Source organism: Podarcis liolepis (assembly GCF_965112155.1).
Source record: "Podarcis liolepis genome assembly, chromosome: Z".
Lineage (NCBI taxonomy): Eukaryota > Metazoa > Chordata > Lepidosauria > Squamata > Lacertidae > Podarcis > Podarcis liolepis.
In genome coordinates, this window is record NC_139570.1 from 30,664,119 (window position 1) to 30,682,233 (window position 18,115).

An 18,115-nucleotide genomic window follows, 5' to 3' on the forward strand; every position below is an offset into this window, starting at 1 on the left:
CTTCGAGGTTACAAACACATGGACTTCAGCTGTACTGTGTAAACCAGAGAAAACTGGCAAAAGGCCCTCCTAGTCACAAAGAACACCTGAACCTCTAGTGACAGAGATGTATACAGCTGTACCCCCAAACTACACACTTGCTCCTTCAGATAGAGGGCAACCCTATGCTGAGAAGTCTACTGGGCTGGGGTATTGTTTTAGGTTTTTTTGTTGGGGGAGGGGTTTGTTTTTATTTTATCTTTATTTCAGATGTTATTATTTATGTAGGAATTGTTTCGATTTGTATTCTTTTTGATGCTTTTTATTGTTTAAGACTACTTTTGCTATGTTTGTAATTATGTGGTTTTTTTCATGTTGTAAGCTGCGTTGAGCGCGGTTTTAACTGTGCGAAGGTGGCATAAATAAAGTTATGTACGCAGGTATGTATCACTAATCCAAAAAAAGAATCTTGTGTTTCAGAGAAGGTAGCAGAAGCAGACTTCTGGGAAAAGTACTCACCACTCTCAGTATTTGGTTGCAGGGAGACGTAAAGATTTATGGTCTCCTAAATCAATTGCTTGGACATTATTCACACAGGATTGGTGCCACAGTCCGTACACAGTCAGCTATGCTGTTTATAAGGTGTAACCCACTTTTATGAGTGGCTTTGCACAAGCCTCATTCTATCTCTCAAAGGGCTCCATGTACTGTCCTAGGACTGCTCATGAGATGACAGATGAAGGGACACGGTCTGCTGGAAGATTCCACAAGGGAATATTCCAAGCATGCAGATCCCAAAGATGGAACCGGGGGTGGGGGTGGGGCTGCAATGGTCGAGGCAAGTGAGCATGAGAGACGGAGTCACAAAAATCATAGAACTGGAAGGGACCTCAAGGTTCTAGTTCAATTACACACAGGAATCACAACTAAAGCATCCCTGACAGATGGCAGCCTAACCCCTACTTAAAAACCTCCAATGAAGGAATTAATGTCATGTTGCTCAGAAACATCCCTGGAGACCCAGAACAAGGCCTGCTCCCTGTACCCCGCCACCAAATAAGTGTAATAAAAATGCTATTTTTAGTTTGGTTCATTAACGCGTCCTGATGGGTTTGGTCAACTTTTATTAATTTATCGTTTTCTCTATTAAATTTCCATTCTACCCTACACCATAGATCTTAAGGCAGTTCACAACATAAAACCATCAGGTCTTTGCTGGTTTTGTAATGGGATCTCAGGTGGCCTCACCTCAAAGAGGATATTGTAGAGCTGAAAAAGGTTCAGAAGAGGGCAACCAAAATGATGAAGTGGATGAAGTGGCTCCCTTGTGAGGAAAGGTCGCAGTGTTTGGGACTTTTTAGTTTAGGGAAAAGGCAAGTAAGAGGCAGCATGATAGAAGTTTATAAAATGATGCATGACATGGAGGAAGTGGGGTAGGGAAGTTTTCCTCGCTCCCTCATAGCACTTACTCATTGAAGACCAAGTCTGGGGCGAAGTAGAGCATCCGAGAGTTCACGTTGGTGAATGATCTCCATCCCATTGCAAAAATCATCAGGCCCATCCAGGAATACTGAATGATCGCCATTTGGTCATCCACATGCAAGTTGCGGAACCCTGTGGAAGAAAAGAGGCACACCTGAGAAATGCTGTCAGGCTGGATGCAAAGCTTGCTACTATTCTTTCTTAAGAAAGCACTGTCAGCATCTCCAGATGAGAGTAACTTGTCAATGCTGCTAATAATTTAAACTCTAGCAGCCCATTTGTAAGATTATATTTTGATACATACAGATGTGCACATGTATACTGTCATGAAGTAGTGATCCTGTGAGCAAGTATTGTTTGGTGGGACCCCTCAGGCAGGTGGTAACAATTAGTCCCAAAAGTGGGAGCATATGATGGGGTTGGCTGGTTGCCAGCATTCCCCAGCCCCTACAAATATTCGAGTTCACCTGCTGAGGGAGGGAGAGAACATGCTGTGTTTTAGACTTGCTGCTTGATTTCCTGTATCTGGTGCCAGAGAAGAAGCCAATAAAGCCTGGTAATCAGTTTGGTGCCTTCGTGTGATTGGTTAGTAACTTGGGGGGAGGACTCAGGAAAACCACTCCCTCCTTGACATGGTGTCATAGCGGAGGACTCCAACAGGAGTTTTGGAGCTTCAGCACCTTGAGTGTGAATGGCAAGTGACTGTTTAGATGGTGGAAAGTGTTCATCAGTTGCAGGGAAAATGGCAGAAGAGTGTGCTTGCCTGTTTGGTGAGAAGTGGGAAAGGAGCCAGCTAGATAATGGATGCGATGGGTGGAGACGTAAAGAAGGAATATGGTGGGGTGTTGAGACCTAGAGTGGTTCAGAGCACAGCTGTCAACATTTCTCTTTTTTTAAGGGAAATTCCCTTATTCTGAATAGAATTCCTCACAAGAAAAGGGAAAAGTTGACAGCTATGGTTTGGAGTGAGAGAAACTACTCTCCAGAAAGATCTTTCGGGGGTGGGGCGGTAATTGTGTTTATTGGGACAAGTGTATGTTTCCCCCATATACTGAAGGACAGGATTTAGTCGCATATTTTGCACTCTTTGAAGCTACATGTGAAGACTTTGTTCCCGTGAGCCACTGGATGAGAATTCTGCGCTCCTTATTAACTGGTAAATTGGCAGATGTAATGGGAAAGCTGTCACCATTCAGTTTTAATAACTATGAATAAGACGAGCAATGATGACAGCAACAGAGTTCAAATTGCAAACATCGAAGGAACGATAATAAACAGTAGTGACATTTGAATTGAAACCTCAAAACCTTAAAAGTCGAAACCTGGTCATAAACATAAGTACCAATCTTGTGATTTGGCCATATCTCCACTGTTATCTGTAGTACAATAGTACTTATATTGCCATATTTTATTTTATAAATTGCTTGCTGGTCATTGACCGTATTAAAGATATTTGAATTTATGATAATTTTAAAACTTTAGCTTTGCAACAATTTGCTGTGTCAGCGAAGACCTACTGTCAAGCTTTTTCAAAGTGGATAAGGGTGGGACGCAAATTTATATTCTTGTTGCTGTGAATACACTGACTCGGACATGACACATTGGCTCGGGGCTGCTGGAGTAAGTACTTTTAATGATTTGAAATAACTAGTACTTTTAGAACAATTTTATTGTGTACCGCCTGAAAATCTTCGAGTACTGGAACCCTAAAACTGCCAAAGATGCTGTGGTACTGGTGAAAAACATGAAACTGAATCACCGGCAAACTTCTGGAAAGTCAACTTACGAAGGGGTGGAGTGGGAAAACAGTGACTTTGATAATAACAGGAAAACGCCTAGGCAGGAAAGTTTCAGAGTTTCGTCTCAGAGTGGCCTGTGTTTCTTTTGCAAACAGCCAGGGCAGCTTAAGAAAGACTTTAGCTTGCTACAAGACAGAGAATGGTGGACAGGTTGCGTCTTGAGAACAGCACAAGTGCATGTGGTGCTGTCTGAGGAAGCTCTATGGGAGGAGGGAGAGAGACCAAGTGAACAATCTATAGCGGCACCTCCCGCTCACCAGAATAAGGATTTGTTTTTAATTATGTAGCATGAGGCTTTATATGCAATGTTTAATTTTTTTGGTAAATGAATTCCATTAATCCATTCAATGTCATGCTCTTCCAGAGGTTTCTGTAACATTATTTGGTGCAGTTTTTCTAACGAGAAGATATGATCACAGATGCTTCTTTTTGCAGTTCTCAAAAGTGTAATTTTGTGTCTGCAGAGATAACATGCCTTTTCTTTACAGGAAAAATGTTATAAAATAAACATACAGAGTTGAGGAAAAAACCTTAATCCCATTGTTCTTTTGCAAATTTATATACACCGAATCAACCTCTTACCTCTTAAATGCTAAGTTCCAAGAGGTTCAATGAATAGATTGTTTGGAGTGGAATAGATCTGCACAAGTAGCTAAGTGTGAAGCAGTGAAAATGAAAGTGCAAGCTTGTGAGCAGAATACTCCACAAGTCTTGGGATATTTGTGTAATAATTGTGCAAATCAGTTGCATGTCTGTGCAACTCAGACTTGAGGCAAGTGCTGACAGCACTTCAGGGCTGGCAACCTCTTCCCAATCCCACTGAGTTCCAACAACTGCACTAATACTTTACTGAATAGGCACCTGAATGTAGAAGCAAATCCAAAGGGGTGGTGGTGGTGGTGGAAAGAGTAACTGGGCTGTAAGTCCTTGGTAAGACTTTGAAGTGCTTGCCAGACAACTAATAAGAGTTCACTGGTTCCAGCCCTTCTTCCCAGGGCTTGTTTGACATTGTCCGAACAATAAAGTCTCTACCTGGAACTTCAGTCCTGCAGCAGGAATCCCTGAAGTTCTTCGTTCCAGTCCTTGGTTCCCCTTTTCCAGGTTTCTACCAGCCTGTTTCTCTTCAGTCGGTTCTAACTGTATCTCTCTCCACCCGCTCTAGAAAAAGGAAAGCCAGCCTCTCCAAAGCCAGGGCTGCTGAAAGACATAGCCCCTCTGGGATTCCATTACAGTGGTACCTTGGGTTAAGTACTTAATTCGTTCCGGAGGTCCGTACGTAACCTGAAACTGTTCTTAACCTGAAGCACCACTTTAGCTAATAGGGCCTCCCGCTGCCGCACGATTTCTGTTCTCATCCTGAAGCAAAGTTCTTAACCTGAAGCACTATTTCTGGATTAGCGGAGTCTGTAACCTGAAGCGTATGTAACCCAAGGTACCACTGTACATTTGTGTGTATAGCCTGAGATTTATCACAGTGTTCTCTCCCTGGAGGAGAAAACCTATAATGCATGCTAAAACTCAGTCTAAGTTTTTTTTAAAAATTGTTTAACCACATCAGTTAACAAACATGGATAGATATGCTATAATGTTATTGTTTTAGTTAAATAAATTGTTCAAATTGTTATTAAGGAAATTCTTATTTTTCTCCTTCCAATAAAGTACAGCAGAAAAGTTGTCCAAATATAAACAGTGAAGTTATTAAACCTCACAATAATTTCATAATTATCGGTCTATGTATTTCTAATAGTATAACCAAATCAGTAATTTTTGATATAACTGTAGAAACTACTCTGAAAATTTATAATTCCAAAAATAAAACCTTCATCTGGTTGTAAATATTAAGATTATACCAGCAAGAATGAGTCTTTCTGTAAAAAAGTGATTTAAATCATGTCTTGTTGACTAGTGATTTAAATTGTGATTTAAATTGATTTGATTTAAATCAAACCCACCCTGCCGGGTGAGGGAGAGAACATGCTGTGTTTTAGACTGTTTGATGTCCTGTAGCTGGTGCCAGAGAAGAAGCCAATAAAGCCTGGTAACCCGTTCGGTGTCTGCATGTTACTGATGAGTAGCTTGGAGGGAGGACTTGGGAAAGTGACCCCCTCCTTGACACATACATACATATAGGGTTGGCTCATGAGATTTTGGCACCTGAGACAAACCACAATATGGTGCCCCTCCCTGCCAGGGAAAACGGGATCAGTGAAGATCTACATTGGGAACAAAGTGGGGAGAAATCAAATCAACCATACACAATGGTTGAAGTAGGAATCAAAGGCCACTGTGTGCATATGAGCCAACTCTTAGGGGCTGTGGTACCTTCAGTTCTCCCAATAAAATATTTGTGGGGGCCGGGCCCTCCAAAGTTAATGGGCAATGCCATTCAAATGGTGTGCATGCATTGCATCTTGTGACTGATTATGTTCAAGTTGACACTCCTGGTTGTGTGTGGTGGGAAGGGGCCTGCTTTGAATCATGCCAGGCAGGTGCAGAGCACAAAAGACCCTAGAGGGCAGTCCCCACCATTTCTTCCCTAGGGTTGGAAGGAGAAGACTAGCAGTGCCTCCTATTCACCAAAAGGCAGCTTAGAGGCGGCTGCTGTCAAGGAGGAGGCAGATCTTGCCTCCAAGGAACATGGCACAGTCGTTGCTGCTACCTCAGCAGCAGGCAATGCATTCCTTACAGGCAACACCTGCTGCTGCTGTAGATCCTGCTGTCTGAGGTGGTTGCCTCATGTGTGGGCCAGTCCTATATGCATGTATACATAGATTCATATAGGTAATCTGGTAGGAGAGAAAGAATTCAGAGGAAGCATAGCAGGCTAAGCAGCTTGAAGCACATAGTTCTGTTAGTTGTGTCTACTATTATTAGTATTACACATGTTAATTTTCTATTTATATTGCAGAATCCAGCAAGGCGCACAATACACATAATAGACTATTTTGAGCAGATTTCTCCAGACTTTAACATATGCGTGAATCTTATTCAACGCCTTGAGTAGGCCACCTTATGTCAAGAATCCTTCAATATGTCCTGGCTAAGCAAGCTGCAAACTTTGCTTTGCTCAAGTGGAAAGGCGGCTGAGGATTATGCCACTTGACGTTTACCTAGACTGAAATAAGTCACATGCACATCCGAAACTCAAAAGTCCCCCCCCCCAGCATAATTTCACTAGCTATTGCCTTAGTAGTTGTAGCTTTCCTCATTCTAGATTTAAACTTCTTCTGTCAACTCTTTAGCCAACTTTCTTTATATGCACGTTGAAGTATTTTATTTCATAACTTAAGCTGCTCAATTTAAGCACCTGCAGTTGAGATTCCTGCATTGCACAGGGTTGGATTAAATGACCCTCGGGGTCCCTTCCAACTCTACAATTCTAAGCTTCAATGTACATTTGGAACAGTGGTTCCCAAAGTGGGTGGTAGCGCCCCCAGAGGAGTGGAATTAGTGTCCCCAGTAAGAAGTAACGGTGCAGCAGCAGAGCTCTGGAGGTAAACCCCTCTGAGCATGCTGATCTTGTACAGTGGTACCTTGGGTTAAGAACTTAATTTGTTCTGGAAGTCCATTCTTAACCTGAAGTACCACTTTAGCTAATGGGGCCTGCCGCCACGACGCCACTGCACGATTTGTTCTCATCCTGAAGCAAAGTTCTTAAACCGAGGTACTATGTCTGCGTTAGCAGAGTCTGTAACCTGAAGCATCTGTAACCTGAAGTGTATGTAACCCAAGGTACCACTGTATTTATGATTGAGCAGGCTACAGGCAAGGGCGAAACACCTTCCTCGCTTCATTTTTAAAGCTTTGCTGCTTTTATCACTTTCAGAGCTATCTTCTTTGGTTGTGTTTGTTTGCATTTACAATTCTGAGGTGTCACAACATAGTCAATTATTGGTAATAATTTATTTCCTTATAAATGAGTTACTGTACATCTGTGGTAGGTGAAGGATGTGACATGTCTGGAAAGTAGTTATATATAAATATTTTATGCAATAAATCTCCTTCATCCTTATGTGTAAAAGTATTTTTCATGCAATATTCTTTGCTGCATTTATTTTACTACAAGATTAGATCAGAACATGTATTTATTTTTGCTTATGTTTACTTTTCAAATAAATGTGAATTAACTGTTTTGAATTTTATTGTGTTATAATCTTCCTTAGTGGGTCATGCAAACTGTTCTTCTAAATAATATTTTTAATGGAATAGATTAGGGAATGCTGGGCATGAGTTTATGGAACCAAGAGGGTGGCAGAAAAGATGGGGAACCACACTGGCTTAAAGTCTTAAGCAATAATGTTTTGACGATGTGCACATGTACGCACATTTCTGTACACAAGTGTTCCACAGACCACAAAGAAGCATTTTTTTCTGGGGGCTGCAAAGAATATGAAACAAACAGTATCATTCAGCTGAAGTGCCCTGCAATAAACTTTAAATAGCCTTGCCATTTAAAAGGCCATGCATGTCAAGCTGCATGTGATAACACAGAATATACTTTTTAACATCTGACAGGCCAGTCAGCAAACAATACCTTCCTTCTTTGCCATTTCCTATAGTGCACAGTGTGTTCCCACAACCCAGCAGCCATAAATCCCAGTGCACAAAATATCTTGTCTTCTGACTGCCTTGATTTTGATAGCCTAATCTTCGTCATATAGAATTTCAAGGGTTTCTTTCAAGCAATTGCTGGGCAGCTACCAGGAACATTCTTTCCTGGGATCTTCTGTAGCAATGATGTCCACATCTGAGGCAAAGCATTCTGGCAATGGGTAACACTCTACATGCTGGATCATCTTGGTGTTTCCCGTTAGGCTGTCTGCAAACTAACTCCTCAAATGATAAAACCACTTGTTGCAATTGGTTTGATTTCTTGCATTTATATAGCACTTTGCCCCCCAAGCAGCTCAAGGTGGTATACATAGTTCTCCTCCTTCCCATTTTGTCCTCATAACAACCCAGTGAGGTAGGTTGGGCTGAGAGGAAGTGACTGGCATCTAAGGCCACATCCAAGGCGCTTCATGGCTAAGTAGGGATTTGAACCCTGGTTTATCTCATGTCCCAGACACTCTAACCAGTCCACCACACAGACTCATAATACTTGCCATTTATATCATGGGTAGGCAAACTAAGGCCCGGGGGCCGGATCCGACCCAATTGATTTCTAAATCCGGCCTGCGGTCGGTCCAGAAATCAGCATGTTTTTACATGAGTAGAATGTGTGCTTTTATTTAAAATGCATCTCTGGGTTATCTGTGGGGCATAGGAATTCGTTCATTATTTTCCCCAAAAATATAGTCTGCCCCCCCACAAGGTCTGAGGGACAGTGGACTGGCCCCCTGCTGAAAAGGTTTGCTGACCCCTGATTTATATAGTGGTTTAGAGTATTCAAGGTGCTTAATCTGAGCTATCATAATGCCATCCTTACAACATCTCTGTGAGGTAGGCAAGCATTAACATCTCTATAACACAGAGGTAGAGGTGTGTGTGTGTGTGTGTGTGTGTGTGTCTGAGGTTAAGAGAGGGAGAGCGAAGCCTGCCTGAAAGAGTTAAGAGCAGAAGTGAGATTTGCACAGGAGACTTCCAGATTACTCCCTTAGTCTCTATATTAGCTCCATATATCAAACAGCATGTTAATTTGCACATAAGGCACCAAATCCATCTGATCATGAGCAGTAATAAACTCCAAAGATTACTGAATTCAGGAACACCCAGAATAAAGGAAGGACTTTGCATTCCTGGTTTGGCTGGAATGGATTGCCCTTATCTGAAGAGCTGGCTGCCCTATGGAAGATGGAGCAAGCTTGTTTTTTTCCTGCTGTGGAGGGTAGGAACCAAACGAACGGGACTTCCGGGTTAGCGCCATCGGCAATGGCGGAGTTCCTCTGACCGAGAGGAACCCGCTCCGTGAAAATCGGGTCTTGCCGCCACGGCAAAGGCAGAGACCCTTCAAAAATCCCAGGCGGAGGAAGCCTGGGAACGTGGGATTCGGCTGACACCAAGAGTGCCTACCCTACTCGCGGGGAAACCCTTTTTAGGGGATCCGAAGCGAAGTGGGGTGAGTGGCGCGGTGTTTTGAATCGACTGCTACTTTTATGGAGTGAAGCCGCACAGCTGTTGCCGGAGAGCGCTGACTTTTTCCTGTGGACAATTGGACTCTAAACAACTACCCATGAGTAGAACGGAAAATTGGACTACGAAACATTTTAATTTGGCACCGAAGCGGGAAGGTTCTAAACAGGAAGTCCGCCTTCTGCTTTTGTAAATAGACTGAAGCAAAAATTTTGCAAGCTAAAGTCTGGAAAGTCATATATAAAGGACCAAATTTTCTTCAGTTAAAATTACCAAAACCCCTCTTGGAAGCAGGAGAAGGGGGGGGGGATCTTAGATTGTTTAAACCTGCAGGAGAGAGAGTAAAGAAAGATAAATTTCCACCGTCTCGAACCTGGGAACGGGGTGTCAGAGACAGACGTTTTGGGGAAGTTCATCGACTGTGAATGAAACGTCTTTTGACAGATAGTTAAAAAAGAGAAACATATTGATTCCAATGTTGCCTTTTGCATTTAAAAGCAACAAAATATTTGAAAAACGAAAGTAATTTTTTTCTTCTTCTTGCTGGACCTGCTTTCAAAAGATGGATACAAATAGACATTGTCTCCTCTAGAGGGAGTTTGTTAAACTGTTGCTGGAGTCGATCTGGGGAATTCCACAGCTGTGGAGATTAAGGATCGTGAGACCAGACTTTGAACTTGGATAAGAATGTGCTTAGAATAAGTTTTGGTGCTTGCTTTTTGCAAGACAAGTGCTTTGTTGGAGCAGCTGCATGAGAAGAAGGATTTGATGACTGCTGCAGTCAGTAATTTTGGACAAACAGTGAATACTCATATAGAATCCACTCAGGAACCAACCCAGGAATCTGCTTTGACAGGGCAAGTGCAGAAGATAATGGAGGAGGTTGTTGTTGAACCTCAAGTAACACAAATGGAGAGACCCGAGGCCTTGTTGGAACATAAGCTGCTGTCTTTGACGACTGAATCTGGAGAAAGTCAGATTTGGAGAGATGGAGTACTGTTTGGTTTGGAGATGGGAAGTTGCATGGACCCCCCCCCCCCTATGCAGGGATGTCTTGGCTTTTGGGATATGGTTTTGGGCCAGGGGGAGTCTGGAGTTGTGGGGGTTCTTAACTTTGGAGGGACTTTGAAACATGCCTACAAATACTTTTTGGATTACAGTGCTGACTGTGGAGAATGGGCTGACCTGCCGAGGGGGGATGGAGACATGGTTGGGTTGGAGTCTCCCCGAGACCTCAATGAGAAAGGAAGGAAATTAAGAATAAGATCAGCAAAAGACAAAGTAAAGTGCAGGTATAAACAAGAAGAAGATCTGCAGAAGGGACATGGAAAAGACTTAAGAGCTTCGGACAGAAGATCACCAGGTTGATGGACTAGATGGAATGGATAGAAAGGACTGACATAACCCGAGACCAGGAAGAAGAGACGCTGGATGAAGATTGGAAGAAAGTTTTTTAAAATTCATTTTGAGAATTAGTGTAAAATTAATGAGTGTTAGGAAAAATGTTGGAATGAAACTACTTGGCTTTAGTAGAAATGATATAAGGAGTTATGTATAAATAAGTATTAAGTTTTAAGGCTTTTTATGGTAAGATAAGGTTAAAATAAATTAAGGTAATTTAATGACAGAATACAGTTAAAGATGGAAAGTATTTGCTGAAACAATTAATTGAACTAGAATACAAAAAGGGAGGTGTGAGGTCGATGAAACAAGTAAATGAAAGATAAAGATATGGAATATTGGATTTTTAGTATTATTGTTCTTTTTTGTTATATTGTTGTATTGTTTTTTATGGTTTCCTTTTTATGTATTGTAGTGTATGTCTTGTTAAATTTTGTGTTGTTTTCTTTTTTCTTTTTTCTGTAATTGTTAAACTTTTAATAAATATCATTTTTTTTTAAAAAACACACCAAACTAATGGATTCAAGTTACGAGAAAGAAGATTCTGACTGAACATCAGGAAGAACTTTCTGACACTAAGAGCTGCTCAACAGTGGAACAGACTCCCTTGCAAAGTGGTAGACTCTCCCTTCAATGGAGGTTTCTAAGCAGAGATTGTGTAGCCACCAGTCTTATATTCTTTAGCTGTAATTCCTGTAATGCAGGGGGTTGGACTAGATCCCTTGGGGGACCCTTCCAACTCTACAATTCTATGATTCCATTCAACATTTTCCCCTGCAGCTTCTCCCACCGACCTTTTCAGCCCTGAGGTTGAAGATGCTACAGATATAATCCCCAGCAAGCTAACACCAACCCCCAGCACAACTTATTTCCCAGTAAACATCTAATTGGCACATCTAAGTAGTATTTCATGTGGGTGGCACTGTGGGTTAAACCACAGAGCCTAGGGCTTGCTAATCAGAAGGCTGGCGGTTTGAATCCCCGCAACGGGGTGAGCTCCTGTTGCTCAGTCCCTGCTCCTGCCAACCTAGCAGTTCAAAAGCATGAAGTGAAAGTAGATAAATAGGTACTGCTCTGGCGGGAAGGTAAACGGCATTTCCATGCACTGCTCTGGTTCGCCAGGAGCGGCTTAGTCATGCTGGCCACATGACCCAGAAACTGTACGCCGGCTCCCACAGCCAATAAAGCAAGATGAGCACCGCAGCTCCATAGTCATCCGCAACTGGACCTAACGGGCAGGGGTCCTTTTACCTTTAAGTAGTATTTCACCCTACTGTTGGGAAATGCTGTTAATAGATACTGTTACCAGAATCTGGGGTGGGGGGATGTATCTTAAAAAATTCATATAAAATGAATATTGTGGTAGATTTTCATCAATTCAATGTTGTCTTACTCAGGGAAGGGAGGGCTACCAGAGGAGGGGCTTGATCTATAGGTAAGGTCAGCCACAATCCCTGAAGAGTAGGACCACACACCCAATGACCACACTACCTGGGTGATAAACCCTGGCATCATGCCTCCGGAGTGCCAGACTGGAAGTCATCTCAAAGACAATGACTATCCTGCTCTAGTGGATTGGGGTCTCAGTCAAGACCAAGGGGTGTACTTGACTCAACTGGGAGAAAAAAGGAAGATATAAATACTATCTTTGTTGTACCTAGAAAGAGGAATGTAAAGTAAGTTTGATTGACAGACAGGGCAGGTCTGATACTCAAGTTTCAGTTCAGATGCCATGCATGATTTATGACATGTTTATGACAAGTGCATGATGTTTTCCCAAAGGTATTGTTGGTAACTATGGGTAACTTTTAAAAAGGAGAAGCACCCTTTTTAAGACTTCTTTCTGCTTCCTTTACAGTGGTACCTCTGGTTATGTACTTAATTCATTCCGGAGATCCATTCTTAACCTGAAACTGTTCTTAACCTGAAGCACCACTTTAGCTAATGGGGCCTCCCGCTGCTGCTGCTCCGCCGGAGCATGATTTTTGTTCTCATCCTGAAGCAAAGTTCTTAACCCAAGGTACTATTTCTGGGTTAGCGGAGTCTGTAACCTGAAGCGTATGTAACCCGAGGTACCACTGTATGTTGTAGTTTGAAGTCTTGTTGCAACACTAAAGATCAGACCACCTGGCCGCTGTTTTGCTTCATAATTTTGGCCAGAGCCTTTTATTTGACGATCCAACTCGAGCCCAAGGAACTCCCCGCTACAATATAAACACCTTAAGAAATAATAATAAGTTTTTTCACCTGTATTTCGAGGCATATGTTTCACCTGTCCCCAAATAACAAAACCTCTGTTAGTATCTTTGTTCAGCAGCTATTAAATAATGCACATCAGCAGTTACTTGTATGGAAAATATTTGGCTAGCATCATCTCAGCGATTAATATTTTCAACATGTTCTTAAAGCCTTGTACATTTCAGCCTTAAAGCATTACACCCACTTACTTGGGAGTAAGCCTCACTACCACTGATTGGATCTACAGTAGTACCTCGGTTTAAGAACAATCCTGTTTACAAACGATTTGGTTTACGAACTCCTCAAAACCGGAACTAGTGTCCCAGTTTGCGAACGTTACCTTGGTCTGCAAACAGAATCCGAATGGTGGAAGGGCACCGGTGGCGGGAGGCTTCATTAGGGAAAGCGCAAGAACAGATTCAATTTAAGAATGGACTTCCAGAACTGATTAAGTTCGTAAACCAAGGTACCACTCTACTTCTAAGTAGTCATGCAAATTCTCTCTGTCGGGTTTCCCTTGTACTTCATCCAGAAGCTGCAGTTGGTGCAGAATGTTGCAACACAAATACTGATAGGACTTGTCAGCATATAACATCTGTGCTCAGAGGTCTTCATTGGCTGCTGATCTACTGCCAGGCCACGTTCAAGGTGTTACTAATAGCATGTAAAGCCCTTTCCAGTTTACTTGGGACCATTTTACCTATGAGATCACCTTACTCTATGTACCCGCTCAACTGCTTCAATTGGTGGAATTGACACTTTTATCCCTAAGAAACCAGAAGCCTTTCTCTTGGGCATTGTCGGCCAATTGGTGTCAAAGAAAGATAGAACTTTTTTTATGTATGCTACAACAGCAGCAAGAATACTCATCGCAAAGTATTGGAAGACACAAGACCTACCCACTCTGGAAGAATGGTAGACGAAGGTGATAGACTACATGGGACTGGCTGAAATGACTGGCAGAATCCGAGACCAGGGGAAAGAGACGGCGGAAGAAGATTGGATGAAATTTAAAATTTATCTTAAGAAATATTGTAAAATTAATGAGTGCTAAAATGTTGCGGTTATAAAAAATAGGGGATTACAGCTGTAAAAGATTAAGTAAAAGAAAAGAATAAGGAAAAATTAGATAAAATTAAGGGGGAGGATTTGCTGAAACAAATTTGGGAATTGGGATGCAGAAAGGGGAGGTACGGGGAAGTCGGTGAAGTAAGTTTTAAGAAAAAAAGGATTCGAAATTATACATGTTTGTTTTTGTGTGTGTATGTTTGTATTGTGTATTGTGTGTGTTTTTATAATTTGTGAAAATCCAATAAACATTTATAAAAAAAAAAAAGGAATTGACACTTTTACTGGTGCCACAGAAAACCTGCCTCGCATGTGTAAGAATGTGATCTTATAATGTGGTAGGACCAACACTTTGGAACTTCTTGACTGTTGGTATCAGGCAGATTTCTTCACTGCACTCTTTTTGGTGCCTGTTAAAGACATTTTCATTTAGGCAAGCCTGTCCATTCATTTAGAATGTTCATGTATGTTTTAATCTGTTTTTAGTTTACTGATGATTTTATCTTCTGAATGTTTTAAAGAGCTGCTTTTTACTGATAAGCTTATTTTGTATTCTCTTGATGGTGTTTTGTAAAACAAGAATAAATATTTTGGACACAGAGAATTACTGAAGTTTGTTTCCTTGTCCCTGACAAGTCAGGATATGGTTCCTTAGCTGTACTGTGACTAGTGAGCTAAGGCCTTAGTGCCGCAATATACCGTATGAGTTTGGCAAAGAGCTTTGTCTTGGGAGTCCCTGCACCCACAGAGGCTTGGCGGGGGGAGGTAGAGGGCCTTCTCTGTGGTGGCCCATAGCTTTGGAAATATCTCCCCACAGAGGTGTGTCTGGTGCCTTTGCTATACAGCTTCTAGCAAATGCTGAAAACACAGCTCTTTATCCTGTTCTTGACACCTGGGATGTATATTTCTAGGAACCTCCTTATTCATGTGACTGTAAGTTGTTTTAAACAGTTTTTTTCTCAGTACTGTGTTTTAATGCTGTAACCTGTCCTGGGACCTTTGGGTGAAGGGTGGGAAATATATATATATATGCAGGTTGTTCTTATGTCTGAATGTGTATTTTGGCTTCAAGATTATGTGTTCATAGAATCACAGAATTGTAGTGTTGAAAGGTACCCCCAAGAGTCATCTAGCCCAACTTCCTGCAGAATCACAGTTCAAGAATCCCTGATGGATGGCTATATGACCTCTGCTTAAAAACCTCTAAGGAAGGAGGGTCCACCACCCTGCGAAGGAGTCTGTCCCACTGTTGAATGGCTCTCAGCAGCATAAAGTTATTTCTATTGCCTGTTGCCTTTTACAAGAGGGAAGGGAGATAAATACTTAAAAGTCTGCTCCTGATCCTCAGAGCTCAAGGCACAAACACTCCTAGGTTAAATGTATTTGTGTGGGCCAGTATTTAAAACAGATTAGGAAGGTTGTGAAATAGTCCCTTCAAATAAATGTGTGATTATAACTGAAGGGACTTTATGAGTGTTATGAGAATTATAAGGTCTAAGATATAAAATCAATGTACCAAGCATACACAAACAAACAAACAAACAAACAACATGTCTGAAACAGTACAGGGGAAAAAGTCCTGAAACCATTTTGTCTCTCCCAAATTGACCTCAAATGTTTCTCTGCAAGGAGGGAGGAAATGGGAAAAGCCTCCCCATTGTCTCTTTGCTCACAAATCCTGCCCTAAGGGCACATTTAAGATATGAATAGGGTGACCCTGTGACCTGGATTCAGGAATTAAGTATTTATCATCACAAAAGAATGACCAGACTCTCCAGGTAAACCCATTAACAGCCAGGTAAAAAGACCCTGATGTTGGGAAAGATTGAGGGCACAAGGAGAAGGGGACAACAGAGGATGGGATGGTTGGACAGTGTTCTCGAAGCTACCAACATGAGCTTGACCAAACTGCGGGAGGCAGTGGAAGACAGGAGTGCCTGGCATGCTCTGGTCCATGGGGTCACAAAGAGTCGAACACGATGAAACGACTCAACAACAACAAAACCCATCAACAGGTTTCCTGCCAGACAGGATTCTGTTATAGACAGCCCCTTCTGTGATGTATGTATGATGTATTGGGGGGTGGTCTTGGGCTGCAGGGTGGCAATTTAAAAAGTCAATACTGTATTAGGACTTGCACACCACTGTTCTGGGTGCCTCCTCCCTCCTGCATGTGGTGAGTGAGGACCCTGTTGCAACAGTTTAATAAAGATCAGGCTTACTAACTGCTTTGCTTCTCAATATTTTCTGGTACCAATAGAGAACCTCTTGGGTACCCTGTAAGGGAAAGGAGCAGTCCCCCCCCCCCTTATAACATGAGTATATCTATTACTGTAAAGAAATTTATACCCCCAGAATTCCACAAGAAAGGTCCAAAACACTACAAAAAAAAAATGAGCTGGCAAGTGATTGATTACCCAAAGATCCTGAAACAATCTTAACAACTGATGGCATCACCATATCCTGGTGCATCTACCATAGTTACACTGAGCTTTACATTCAATAATAAGTTGTTAAATGGAAGTACATAAAAAGCAACAGTTCACAATGAAAACAAGTAACAGGCTCTAACACTGCTAAAACCTTGAGCAAACAGGATGGAGTTGCTTGTTCCCAGAACACAGCACAGCTGTGGCTTAAAAACCTTCTGTAGTAATAAACATTCACAAATCTTGTATTGGCAATATACAGATAGAAAAATTAAGGATATTTACAATTTTATAATATGCAGAGAATAACATGTGTTGAAAATGGTGGCCAGTTATTTTGGATGGCCACCAATGAGGATGACTTTAAAAGGGGATTGGACAAATTCATGTGCAAAATACATTTCCCTTTTTATTTTTACAGCAAGTGTGATGAATCACTGCTACCACCACCACCTCGTTTGCCACCTAAGGCAACTGGACGTGGCCAGGGAAGCCCTGGCACACTGAAGGTGACGGGAGAAAAAGGGAGCATGAAGAGAAGAGAAGGGGGTGGTGGGCAGCAGGTGCAGTAGGCAGCAAGTGGCACACTCCTCAGGGGCCTGGATCTGCCACCCCTCCCAGCTGTCCCCAACCTGCCGCCAGAGGCACCTGCCTCACTAAGCCTCATGAGCATGCTGGCCCTAGATGAATGCTTCGGATGCTTCATTGCCCATTTCTGCTCATGGGCTTTAACTGTCACTCGAACCAAAAAAGTGCAGCCCTGCCACCAAGTTGATGCCCCCCAGAATGCTTTGGGCTACAAGTGGCCCCAGCCAGGAAAGATGTCCAAAGCATCTGGAGGGCACCAGATTGGGGAAGTCAGTTGCAATGCTTCAAATTATGTCTGTGTACAGTAAAAGGTAAAGGTAAAGGACCCCTGATTGGTTAAGTCCAGTCAAAGGCAACTGTGGGGTTGCAGCGCTCATCTCGCTCTCAGGCTGAGGGTGTCAGCGTTTGTCCACAGACAGTTTTCTGGGTCATGTGGCCAGCAGGACTAAACTGCTACTGGTGCATGGAGGACAGTGACAAGTGCCAGAGCACATGGAAATACCTTTTACCTTCCTACTGTAGAACGAGCTAAAAAAATCCCCATGCAGAAAGAAACTAGGTTTATTTTCTTATTAAATTCCTTACATACCTCAGGTCTGAATACTGAAATTGATTATAGTTGCTTTTTGTGAATGTGTACTAAGGTTTATATGTAGAACACCTGAGCATGGGCTAGGTTTGTTTCACCTCTGTGGGCCGAGTAGATTACTGTGAAAAATAAATTTTGTATCTGTGAATTGCTATTACTTTAGATATGAAATTTGATTACATTTTTGTATGAGTTGAATTAATGTTTATATGTATAACATCTGAGTGTGGATTAAGTTTGTTTTACTTCTGCTGTGCCATATGGGTCACTTTAAGAAAGAAATTTTGTATCTGTTGATTGCCAACACCTGCTACTCGAATCAATATTGTGCTTGTGCTTGTGCCTGTCCTGTGATAGCATATATGAGTTTGTACTATTGATGAAGCCCAGGATGGCGAAACAAGGCTAATATTCCGGAAATCCTTGTCTTAGACTCTGTGAAAGAATTCTGTGGAACTGTAACAACCTTT

At 42.0% G+C, this 18,115-nt stretch overlaps 1 protein-coding gene across 2 annotated transcripts in view; it reads right to left on the reverse strand.

Moving 5' to 3' along the window:
* The window catches only part of AR (androgen receptor), a 237,660-nt gene that overhangs the window by 14,772 nt on the left and 204,773 nt on the right, over positions 1-18,115 (reverse strand). For both annotated transcript variants that reach the window (XM_083485088.1, XM_083485089.1), the window contains exon 5: positions 1,449-1,593. In XM_083485088.1, coding sequence (XP_083341214.1) covers positions 1,449-1,593 — 145 coding nt within the window. The remainder of the gene's footprint in view (positions 1-1,448; positions 1,594-18,115) is intronic.